Source organism: Poecilia latipinna, unplaced genomic scaffold (genome assembly GCF_001443285.1).
Source record: "Poecilia latipinna isolate Pla-1442-1.1 unplaced genomic scaffold, P_latipinna-1.0 Scaffold1982, whole genome shotgun sequence".
Lineage (NCBI taxonomy): Eukaryota > Metazoa > Chordata > Actinopteri > Cyprinodontiformes > Poeciliidae > Poecilia > Poecilia latipinna.
Genome location: NW_015114598.1, coordinates 20,953 through 33,568, shown reverse-complemented (window position 1 = coordinate 33,568; position 12,616 = coordinate 20,953). Strand labels below are relative to the sequence as shown.

General features: G+C 40.0%; 1 protein-coding gene across 3 annotated transcripts in view; it reads right to left on the bottom strand.

Moving 5' to 3' along the window:
- The window catches only part of ano1a (anoctamin 1, calcium activated chloride channel a), a 94,691-nt gene extending 84,079 nt beyond the window's left edge, over positions 1-10,612 (bottom strand). For 2 of the 3 annotated variants that reach the window (XM_015016121.1, XM_015016122.1), the window contains exons 1-2: positions 7,882-8,460; positions 860-1,014 (exon numbers count right to left, since the gene is read on the bottom strand). In XM_015016121.1, the coding sequence (XP_014871607.1) occupies positions 860-1,014; positions 7,882-7,945 (219 nt within the window). In that variant the 5' untranslated portion in view covers positions 7,946-8,460. Of the gene's footprint in view, positions 1-859; positions 1,015-7,881; positions 8,461-10,507 lie in introns of those variants that run through there. The other variant, XM_015016123.1, reaches the window with a different exon arrangement.
- Between the last annotated feature and the right edge of the window lie 2,004 nt (positions 10,613-12,616).

Sequence of the window (12,616 nt, the reverse complement as noted above, 5' to 3'; positions counted from 1 at the left end):
GGTGACAAATGGACCATTGTTCTCCCACTATTCATATACTTAATATATGAATAGTGGGAGAACAATGGTCCATTTGTCACCATTGATATGTGGAGACTTTATGATGAGGTACAATCTACCACACTTTACAACAGTTCATTCATCAAAACATACAATAATGATATAATTTTAAAACAGCTGCTGCAAATGTGACCATGTCACATTAGATAATCCAAAAGTCTCAGTGACAGATGTGCCATTTTATCTGGTACAGTAAGCCTCTTTTTTCAGGATCAAAAATACTCATGTCTAACATTTAAATGTCACACCCAACAAGCTGAAAAGAAAGATGCCTTTATTTTGGTTGAGCAGGTTTACAGCTGGAAACAGGCTTTCCCTTTGAGCCTGGAACCAGAGAATTCTCAGCTACATTAATTCTTAGTTTCCACCAGTGAGTACAATTAACAGTAAACTACAGAAAAATCCTAAAGGTGTCTTAAACACTGACGTCAAGTTTAGTTTCATCCTGGCACTAATGTGCAAAGCAGATTGTACCACAGTCAGATTTTGTATCAATATACAGGCCAGGAAAAATTAAATAATAAAGAAACTAATCTGTAGCAGTGTTTTATGCACAGCGATGCATGTCGAATGACTTTGACATGAATCATCATTAAATCCGTTTTCATTCTAATTATCTCACACCCTCTAAGCCTATCAAGCCCCGCAGACAGTTCTGTTTACCAGAACTTTACACCTACAGTCCAACACAAGACGCAGTCCTAACCTGGTACGGTGTTAAACCACATGGACCTTCTAGATGAGTCTGAAACCTTCCAGAGTTAAACTCCTGGCCTACAGGATTCCAGAAGAGTCTTACCATGGACTCATCATTCCTGGTCTTCCCATTGAAGTCTCCATCCAGGTTTTTGTCCTCACCAGGAACTGGTAGGTAGTTCTCACTCCTCCTCATCACTGTACCTTCCTCCTGCTGAGCGCTTTCTCCAGGCTCAAAAGAGGAGATGGGTGGAGAACCTAACAGAAGAACAAACAATGAATTTAGAAATGATAAAAATTGTGGAAGTGCAGAAGACAATAAATCAAATCATAGCTTCCTGCTCTCCTCAGTTTAAGACTGAAGAAGTCCTCCACAAACCAAAATGTGACATGAATGATATTTTACACATTTTCAGCAAAAGAAGTCTTGATTTGTAAATCAGCAAGGATAAATAGTAGAAAAATTGTGTGTAATATGGTTTTGCAAAACCACAGACAAAGGTGTAGTAGGTATGCTGGGCCAATTGGTGGTGTTGTAGCTAACAGCTAATAGCTTATAGCAGAATATCCAAAGCTATCCAGCTGAAGGTTGCTGCTGACTCTTCGCACTCCTTAAATCCCTGCAACCATCAGTGTCTTCTTTCAGCAAGATAATGATCGCTGCCACATAAGAGGCTTTAAGAATGGTTTGATGAACAGACTAATAAGTTTGGGGTGTTGTCTCAGCTTCAAATCATCCAGATTTCAGCCTAATCATGCATCTGTTCACTGATGAAGTCTAATCCCAACACTGCTGAATTTAATAGATCAAATGCTTTACATCAGATATCACAGCAAATCTGTAGAGGTTTATGGTTTGAAAATAAGTTGTGCTCATTGGCTAGGTTGTGGCTATTCTAATAATTCCATGCCTTAGTAGTTCATGCTCTCAATGCATGTCTGAACAGATAGCATTAAAAGCTTGGATTAGATTAACTACACGTCTCAAGAAGATTCACAACCCCCCATTAAATCAGTATTTCCTACAGCTGACTCTCAGAAGCTGTTTATTCCAGACCACGACCTGGGTTAAATTCTGGAAACGATTCCATACCTTAACATTTGGAAGACTCAGACATGCGGAAGCATTAGGAAATTTCCACATTATTTGCTAAAATCATCTGTCCGACTGATGATGGTACCACAGTCGGACATGACTGCTAATACCATCTAATACCAATTTCGAGTATTCAATTAACCTAACAAATTCTGAACAAATTAATCTTTCAAACTTGCTGTAAAACAGACCGTCACACAGCCATCACCATCTACAATAACTCTGGGCATTCTTGTGTTTTTTTTATCCCTGGTGATGATTCTTGACTGTGGTCATTAAGACCTAAAGTTGTGCTCAATCATGTACCAAATAAATGTAAATTCAATTCAATTTAATGCCAAATACTTTTTCTTCCTAAGGGAAGAAACTAGTTAAGTTTCTTCCAGAGTCAATGAAGGTATCAGAGGCAGTTTCAAACAGAACCAGCTTCCCCATCAGCTGCTTCTTAAAGCCACCGGCTCTGATGCTCCTGCCCCAACATGATGGACATAATGTTTCATGGAAAAAATCCCTGCAGTAAAAAGAAGGTATCTGACTCAGTTTTGGGAGCCACTGGCATTTTTACATTATTTGTGCATTGAAACAGACTTCCTAATTATTATTACTATTGTTAGTACTTCACAAATTTCAGGCTCAACTTCAGTAAAAATGCAATGTCTTTCAAGGGGGAACCTGAGAATAAAGAAGCTGCTCATGAAGGGCTGATGCCAACGTTCTCTTTTTTTTTGTTAAAGCTATGCAACAATTTAAAGAGTCACTAAGCCAAAAGCTGTTGGGTATCTAATAGCCAACTTATTCAAAAATGGAATATGAGTGATAAGAGTGAAAAACCAAATTTATTCATCTCTATCAATAAAATAAATTACGTACAACTATAACTGTCATATGCTCAAGAACATCCCAATACCATGCACCAGTAGATAGTAGTGAGCTGCGACTCCATCCCAAAGCCTGCAGTCTGTCTCCATCTTCCTGTACTCTCTACACTGAAGGTCCTTCAGCAGGTCTATTAGGCAAAAAGATGTGGAAGAGTCTTATAGGATCTCCAGTTCACCACAGGTCACACTCAATACTACAACCAATCAATCCGGCCATCATGCAGATATTGGAGAAAGACAGGAAGGCAGAGTAGCCAGAAGACAATCTCCACCACTGATGCCCATCATTGTGTTTACTTACAGGACAGACAGCATAACACACACAGGGACTAAAAAACTGGAAATAAGTCTTGTCACTTCGACAAAGATGCACATAAAATGATTCAATCTCCAATGCTAATTAAGTTTATTAGTCATATTTTAACTTGTTTGGTTGTTTTCAGTTATACAAGAGCACAACAATAGTTAAGGAAGCCTATAACAATGTTTTTCTTGTTTTAGAATTTTTTGGCACTAGTGGCCTTTATTTGATAGGACAGCCTTATCGAGGTCTGTAGCCTCTGTATACGGGGCACTGCTCTCATCTTTGCACCATTCGACGCTCCGTAACTGTCATTTTTTCCAAATCAACGCTAAATTCAGTTTGAAAAAAAAAAATAAATATCTGACCCCATGAGACCTCTTCAGAAGCAGAAGATATTCAAAGGAAGAGAGCAGTCTTACACCACCTGATGCAACCAAACAAGGTGAACATCCTTTTCAGATCGAAAAGGATATTCCCAGTAGGAAAAATGGAGCAAGGAGTCTATTCCCACCACTGAGGTTTTCTTTTCCAAAGTAAAACACAAACTAAGTGCTGAAGGGTTTATTGTTCAAACTCCAGCACCTACTGACCCACAAACATAAAAAGAACCGCTAGCTTGAATTTTCTTTTTTGTAAAGTACCTTGAGACGAGATTTATTGTGAATTGGCGTAATATACATTTTAATTTCTATGGTTGTGAACAAATTCAATTCAATTTAATCAGAAAGGATGGAGTATCCTGAAATTATGAAGCATTTGTTCTTTGGTTTATAATTTTTTTGTTTGAGGTGCTGCATGTATCGACAGTATTTCCTCCTGAAGGATTTTTGTTTTCACTTTTTTACTTTCCGAGTAAAAAATGTAAAGCAAAACATTTGATGTGTAAATATAGCAACAGTGTATCGTTTTTACAACTGGGAGCAGCTAATCATCATCTCAAAAGCTTAAATTAAACCTGAACTTTGACCCCAAATTCCAGAAGAATTGAATTTGAGGCTTCTTGGAAACAGAGCAGGACCAGAGAGAGAGACAGAGGAAGTTTTCACAGCAACTCTTCCCTCCATCATGATAATCAAGGATCATATCCCAGACTCCAATGTCTCTCAGCATGTCAACATATAGCAACAGTCTTCAGTTAGAGGCCTTTTCGTTTTGTTGCTATACTGACTGCTACTGGAGATCCTTCCTTTCCACAACGTCACCATCCACAGGGACTCCGAAGATCTGTGAATTTTATGAATTTCAACAATAATTTCCCTTTGGAATAAAGTATTTTTGAACTAAATTTGAATATTGGTTGTGTGATGCTGCTGTGTTGCAAGCAGCTGCATGTTCGTATCATGTCAAGTAGCCTAACATTCACTGGAATTGGAATAGTTTTCGGTGCTGCTGCACCTGAAATATTCTCCCTTTGTCGGAAGAAACGTTCCAAGTTAGCAAAGTTTTTGCTTTGAGATATGAGCAAGTGAGAAATTTTACACTGACCACTTTGGAGGTTTTTTGTTTAAGGCAGCTACTATTTAATGACAATAAAATACTAAGTAGATACTAAAAGTGGAAATAAAGGAGCAGAAAGATATATTATTTTTAAGTATATGTTCTTTACAGCTCTGTTTAGGGTTACAGTATATTTTAAGCTAACGTCCCTTGATGTGTCCTGTGTCACTTGCTCAGACAGGATTCTGCCTGATAGAATCTGTGCAGCAACCATGACAAAGACTTAATCTGATCCAAATTCCTGAGAAGACGGGCTTGATGTCACATGGCAAGTTTGTTCATGTTTACTGAAGCAGCCTTTATATGTCATTTTCCACATCAGTAATACCACAACAGATCTCTTTGGTTTTTTCAGGTTGAATTGTTCTTATGTAATATTTGATTAACTTTCTGTACATTTTACCAGATTATAAATGAACTGGTCTAACAGATAAATAAGCTGCTGTGTTTCTATTAGGGATGGACAATACATCTACAACAATGTATCGCAACAGACATCATGAATATCAATAGATAATACATCTGGTAGAATTTTAAATAATTTCACTGAATTCCGATCCAGAATCTCACAGCATTGTGGGTGATGTAGGCAGAGGAAAGGCTCAACCTCTAACAACCAGCTAAGAAAGGCAATAACGAAATCACTCACTCTTTGGTTACCTAGCAACAACCTGCTCAATAAACAGCAGCAGTTTCAGGTTTCACCACCGCACCTCATGACTGCTTAAACATAAAAAACAGTGTGGAGTTAAAACTGTGGATAAAACAGGAAAACCATGCCACCAGTTTGACATTATTTCAGATAAAACACTTTATTTCAATAAAATGAAATAAAGTGTTATATGGAAATATGATTTGGGGTTGTATTATATGCAGGTAAAATTTTTATGTACAATCAAACCAAAAATTACAGTCTGGAAGATTTTTGACTCTTTAATTTAAGAAAAGGAAATTATTGCCAGAATATTCAGATATAATGATAATACATTTGATTTTTCAAGCAAAATGCACCTGTGTATAGCATTTCAACATGTTACACAGATGCATTTCAACATTCCGGGCAGTCTGCGTCAGTCAAACTTCCTTCCATCTCTATCATCCTCCAAAGCAACAAAATGCTATTGGTTTCATGTTATCTCCCAGACATCATGGCAGATTCATAGAGTTTGCATTTTATGTTCACTCACAACAGGAAGAATGAGAAGTTAGCAGCTATCATGGTCAAGCCATCAGACAACACACCTGAACTACAATAAGCAGGTATTTTGACGATACAGGTCCTGATCAGTATAGGTTTAAAAAAAAAAATGTAAAAGACAAATCTGTTCTTTCCTTGTTGCTCTGATAAGTAAATGCAACCAGTGCTCTGCCTGCTAACTGTCTCTGCCATGAAGACGTCATACTGCAGAGATTTCTGCAATGGTCAGGAACACAGTAAGAGTTGGGATGGAGGAGACTGGACAGAAAGCACAGAGGGATCGCTGTGGGCTGGTAGAAATGGGAAGAGGGTATCTGTAGGACCAAACTCTGACCACAGAGGGCGTTTCTGCTTTGCAATATACCAAAGTTACTTTCACATCCCAGCATCATCCAGACAGCTGCCTGAGACGGAGCCCACAGAGCTCATAGTGAAACCAGAAGTTTACATGCGCAGAAAAAAAAAACACACATTCTCCTTCATCTCCTCACTGTCGGAAGTTAAATCAGAACAAACTTCTCTGGCTCCAGGTCAGTTAGAATCACCAAAATGATTTCTATTTGTAAAAGACACAACAATGCTATGAGTGCATGTCAGATTTATTTACTATAGGAATGCCTTTGAACAGGAGGACTTGGGTCAACTCTTCTGGGTTTTCTCCCAGACGCACACAAATTCTCTCTAGGCCTGATCTTAGGGCTTTGTGACGACCACAACAAAACATTAACATTGTTATCCTGAAGAGGGTCATAGTTTATCTGGACTCATTTGGACCCGAGCATCAACCTCCTGACTGATGTCTTTAGATGTTACCTCAATATTTCTACATAATATTCCTTCCTCATGATCTATTTTATGAAGTGGACCAGTTCCTGCAGCTGCAAAACAGTCCCAAAGCATGATGCTGCCACACTTCACAGTTAGCATATCGTTTCCTAGGCCAACAGTCTGTCAGTAACAACATGTTTCACTGTCCTAACAGCTTCGGCAGCATCTTCACAAGATCTTTGGCTTTTGTCCTGCGATCGAGTTCCAAAGTTTCAATTTTCAGACCAGAACCCGTCAGAAGTTCCCAAAGCATTACCATCATCATCATCATCTGGGCTCTTTTTTGGAAGAGACAAGAATCATTCTGGATATAAACTTATGACGTTAATAACTTATTCTGACATATTGTCATTATTGTGGAATTTATCAAATGGAAACAATTTTGACGATTCTAAATGACCTAAAACAAAATAATTGATTTAACATTAGACAGTGAGGAAAATGTGTGTGTATTATTATTGGGTCTATGTAAACTGCACAGCAGCATAGGGTGTGAAAAAATAAAATCAGACTAAACAGGAGGCAGAGTGGAAAAACCTGCCTGCATCGAATCACTTCAACTTCTCTAATGGGGGTCTGGTCTGCATGATGAGGTAATAATGTTATTTACTCATGAAAATATGTGGCCTGTCATTCAAAGCCATGTATTTGCTCCAAACATGAAGAATAATTCTGAAGAAAGGTGGATAATGAGTTCTAACTACTGCATCCCTTCAGGATTAAGACCTGCAGCTGAACTGAATTCAGGTCCAGTGAGGGGTGGAAGGAGTTATAGATTATTTCTGGTACAATGACAAAAATTGTCAGTAACTCGTTAAATACTCTCTCTGCATCTCCAAAAGCAAAGTGCAACCATCCATCCATCCATTTTCTTCCACATATCCGGGGTTGGGTGGTGGGGTATCAGCCTCAGCTGGGAGGCCCAGACTTCCCTCTTCCCAGCCACTTGTTCCAGCTCCTCCAGGGGAATCCCCAGGTGTTCCCAGAGCAGCTGAGAGTAAGCAGACATTATCTGACCGGACTGGCTTACTTTCACCCCTGGTTCCAGAAGACAAACCACAGGATTTAGACCAAACCGTAACTAGACAAGCCATTAGAATGCAATGGTAGTTGGGCAGTTTTGCAGCAGAAACATTAACTGAATGTTATTAATACTCAATAGAAGAAATGAGCAACATCTTGTAAAAACATGAACAATTTGACCTCATGGCTGCTCTGATGCAAAAAGCTTAAGCTTTGTCTAGAATCAGAGGAATGAACTTTAAGGTCAGAAACATGCGCCTGATTTTTTTTTCTCTCGGCAAATGAAGGGAAATCATCTTACCAAGATCCTGGCTGCTGCCATGGTGGGACAAGCCCCCAACTTCTTGTTCCTCTTGCTGCTCCATTGGGATTAGGAGGACTGGCTGGAGAGAAGACTCCCCAACAGATCAGTGGAGCCCCGGCTCTCTGCAGCAGCATCCACTCACAGCCGTCAGCGCTGCAGCGTGGAGAGGCTGCACGGAAAGCTTCCCATCTCTTCGGGAGCTCGGAGGGGAGACAACCGAAGAACCAGTTGCTGCTTGATTTCACCACAAGCTCCAATTAATGACAGAGAGGCAGCATCTAAACACAGCAGGCTGCATATCTCCAGGAGACGGTCACTGGGAATGATGCGCGGCTCAGGAAAACGCGCCCGGATGCCATTATCTGTCAGGATGCGGGCATTACGGGCCAACACGCCTCCTAACCGCATGGAAGGACGCTGTTCTATAAATCAACATTTACTGCGCACTGACACTGCACTGGGAAGCGCCGCGAAAATCGTGCCGAAACGCTCGAGAAACGTGTTGCATTCAATTCCCAAGGGAGAAAAGAAGAACGACGGAGCTGTGAGGCTTCCAACGTCTCAGAAACTGTTCACACGTCAGCTAATGTCTCCCAAGAGCGGTGAATGTCACTCTCCATATCCTGAGTTAATCATTTTAAAATAAATTCATGTCAAATAAAGAAGCAGAGAGCAGAAGGCAGCATAAAGGAACACTTTCATTGAGCAATAAATAACTCTCCATCACTAAATCTACTAGCTTCTATTAGAATTAAACAAGCATTTAAAATTCAGTCAGATTAGTCATTAAGCTAGCATTGGGTCACAACAAAACATAATCTCAAAACACTTAATATGTTCAGTTCAAAGATCATTTAATATCCCGGTCAGCCCAACACAGCATCAGAACACAGATCCAAACAGTTTCACAGCATTTGGTGTGAATATGTTGGTTGTTCAAGTTCCTCACAATGAGAAACTTGAACAGCCCTGTGATAAGACACAAGATTCAGGAAGACTTAAACTTCTCACTGTTTTTATTTCATTTAATAACTTCCAACTGATAGAAAACAACAGGCTTCCTCCTGTTATTAAAAAATTAAATATGATGTTGAAGTGGTTGGGGTGATATTGTAAGTAGTTTAATATACTCAACATGACTCAACATGCCATGATAGTTTTTTGATAAAACCCATACTCAACCCCTGATGCTGGGAGCAGCAGTAACCAGTCACACCATCAACCTCCACAAACTCAAATGTAAAAAAAAATAATGACTGAATCACCTAAGTCTCTGTCTCCTGTTTTATTGTGAGTGCCATCAGACACAAAGCAGAGCTTCAGTAAAATAAGACAATGCAAATCTGGGCTACAGTCCATTGGTTGTAATTGTAATTATTCAACTTATCATTATTCAATGTAAGTTGAATAATTAGAAGTTGTGAATTCCTCTCAGCCTGAAGACATTTTCTAAGCATTTGAGTTTAAATGGAAACTTCAAATTTCTCTGAGGAGTAATTACAGAATGTTTTACTCTGAGTGTTGAAGGACTGGCTCTTCCTCCAGGGCTGAAGCAAGCTGTGTGCATGCAAAGCAGGCCCAGATGCTCTTCATCAGCTTCTACAGACATTAAATCTAACCTTACAATACATAAAGACATTTAAAGGTCAGATGCATCTTTCATAGTCATATTGATCAACTGAAATTCTTTTCATCGCTGATCTGAATTGCCATTCAGATCAGCGGCAATATGGGGTTGCAACACACTGATGTGTTGGAAGGAAGCCGGAATCAACCCTCAACTTTACGATTCCAGTAGTAACTCTTCCTATTGAGCCACAGTTGCCTGCAACTGGTCTAATTATGTAAACTAAGCAGCAACCAATCCCCTGCTGGTTAAAATACCCCGACTCTGGGACAGGATTACATGGGGACAGGAAATCGATGGACATCATGTTCTGTATTGTAGAATCCTCTCACTGGTACAAACCAGATGTCACTCTATGAAAGTTAAGAGAGTTGAAAGAAGAATTTCTGAGCTGCTATAAAAATTATTGTTTCACAGCATCCCTGTTTATCATGTTCAATTCTTCAAATTTACCAGTAATCATAGTTAAACAGAGGACTGGCTTGGATTCTCTCTGTCTGTCTGTCTGATAGACAGAACGTTCTTTCCTAAAAACCTTATCCAATCATATGAAAAGGAAACAAGACACACTAGCGAACTGTGAGAGGAGAGGCAGTCTACAGTCTATTGAAGACTGGGGTCGTAAGCCTGGTTTCCTATTGCGCATAAAGGCAGCTTGAGTTGTAGCTGTGGTGCGCCAGCAGGGGCCGCCCACCGGCGCTCAGAGCGCGGCAGAGCTCGGATGATGGTGGATCCAAGGCTTCAACACCTGCTCAGCTCAGTGACCGCGTCCCGCAAAGCCACCAGCATGTACAGTCGCTTCATTTACAAGGCGACATAGCGGCATGCGTGACGCAATCAGTGCGCAGCACAGATAATCCAAAAAATTGTTCAAAAAATAATTAACTAGCAGGATAAAGTAAGAAGTCTGGCCAGCTGACACGATTATCTAAAATACAATAAGAAGGTAAAAGAGAAAGAGAGAGAGGGGGAAAAAAAGAAGCTCCAGATATTTACCTTCAGTCCTCGAGTGCACTGAAGCTCTTTGTTGAAGGTGAACGGAGGACTTCCCCTCTCACCTGTGCTCACCTGTTCACAGACAAGGTGGAGGAGGAAACACTTCTGATATCCACAGGAAAGACTCCGCCCACTCGCCTGCCCATGTATTCGTCAGGTCGTTAGGGGGGTTACGTCATGTGATCATGTTAGAAGATGGGGTACAGGGCCGGGGTTGCTGGATGACCGGAAGTTAGGAAAAATCATTTTATAAACCCAAACCAGTTCGTAAAGGATTATTGGTGTGGCAGCAGTTAGTGTTTTCCTTTTGGAAAATGGGAATTATCTGAGAAACAACACAGGTAAACACAACACAGCCTCATTGCAACAGTCTGACATTCCCAAGACAACATGTGTGGACTTGCAGTAAACTGCTGGGTAATTTTCCGGTTGGAAAAAGCACCACTAGCCATTCATTGGGACAAAGAATTTCAGACAAACTTTGGTCCTATGGTTCTGTTAGAACGGCTTCAGCAGGTGAAGGTCAGGAGGAAACAACTATTTTTCAAACAACAGCATTTTTACATCCCCTTCTATTTAGATGTAACTAAAATCAGGTTTTAAATCATAAAACTGGATCATAAAACTGGATTTAAACAAATATACAATATTATCCATCTATCCATTCATCCATCCATCGATGCTGGGGGGCTGGTGTCACCAGTCCATCACAAACAACCAATTAGGAATGATATGATCTCTTCTGTTTTTTTTTTTAGTTAATTCTTATGAAAAGTATTATATAATAACCCAGATGAGTGAAAATAAGAACTTGAATAACCATCTGCTTCTGTTTTGAAGCCAACCTTTTTAAAGTCAGCCTTCTGTAAACGCAGCCTTTTTGAGCTTTATTTGTGCTATAATTTGATTCCCGCATCAAAACCATACTAACAAAATTAACAGGACTTGGATAAAATCTCATGTTTTTAAGAATAAAGCTTATGTTGTGAAAATGAACAAAAGTGAAGAGCCACTATTATTAGGAGGAAGATGCATAAACAGAAGAAAGATATGCAGACACATGCCTCCCACCACACTACCTGGTATTCTGTCAGCACCAAACTGCTGACTAACAATTTATATCTCAAGTATGATGTAACATAACTGGATCCAGCATGGAATGATTTGACTTAAAGACATGTAGGTTGAACTAAACCCACTAAGGTTCCCTGGCTCTTTCCAAAAATTTTTTCCTCATAAATATTTCTACCATCATTGTCACACACTGTGCAGCAGCCTTTTGCGCTGGAGCCAGGACATCTAGAGTCAGTTTGTCAACTGACAGAGGCAAAGGAAGAGCTGAGGTGTTATCACTCACACTAGATCATATAACAGTCTTTTAAAGCAACAAAGGTAGCAGAGGGTGCTTCCTGGTTACATTAGACAACATTACCAGTACTTAGTGGAGACTGATTTTTAGTGGAGTTTTGGTTTTAAAAGGCTTCCGGTCATATGTTGAAGTCAACCTCCATGTGGTCACTTATGCTGCTAATCTTTCCCAATATATCACATGCATTTTCCAAAACATGCATTGAGATGTTTGTTTCTGTTCTGTTAGACCAGGGGTCACCAACTCCAGTCCTCGAGGGCTACCATCCTGCAACTTTTAGATTCACCTCTGCTCCAAAATGTCTGAATTCCCTCACCAGCATTCATTCCTCTCTGCAATATGGTGGAAACGAGCAGTTTATTTGATCCAGGTGTGTTTGAGCAGAGACGCATCTAAACGTTACAGGATGGTAGCCCTCGAGGACTGGAGTTGGTGACCCCTGTGTTAGACACTGCTGGTTAGATTCTCCAGCAGCTGTGATGACTCAGCCAAGAACTAATTCCCTGCAAGCCTGGGAACTGCAACAGACAGCAAACCTCAGCCTTGTTCATTTCTGCTTCCACTTAATAGAATGTACTAAACTTTCACTTACTGGTTTCTTCCGACAGAAACTGGTCTTACTATGATGACTAGGGTCGAAGGGTTTTATCACATCTGTTAACCTGGTACACTCAATTGGTTTGGGGTCTAAAGTTGGAACATTTTCAGCTGCTGTGGTTCTCTTTCACTCTGCATTGTAC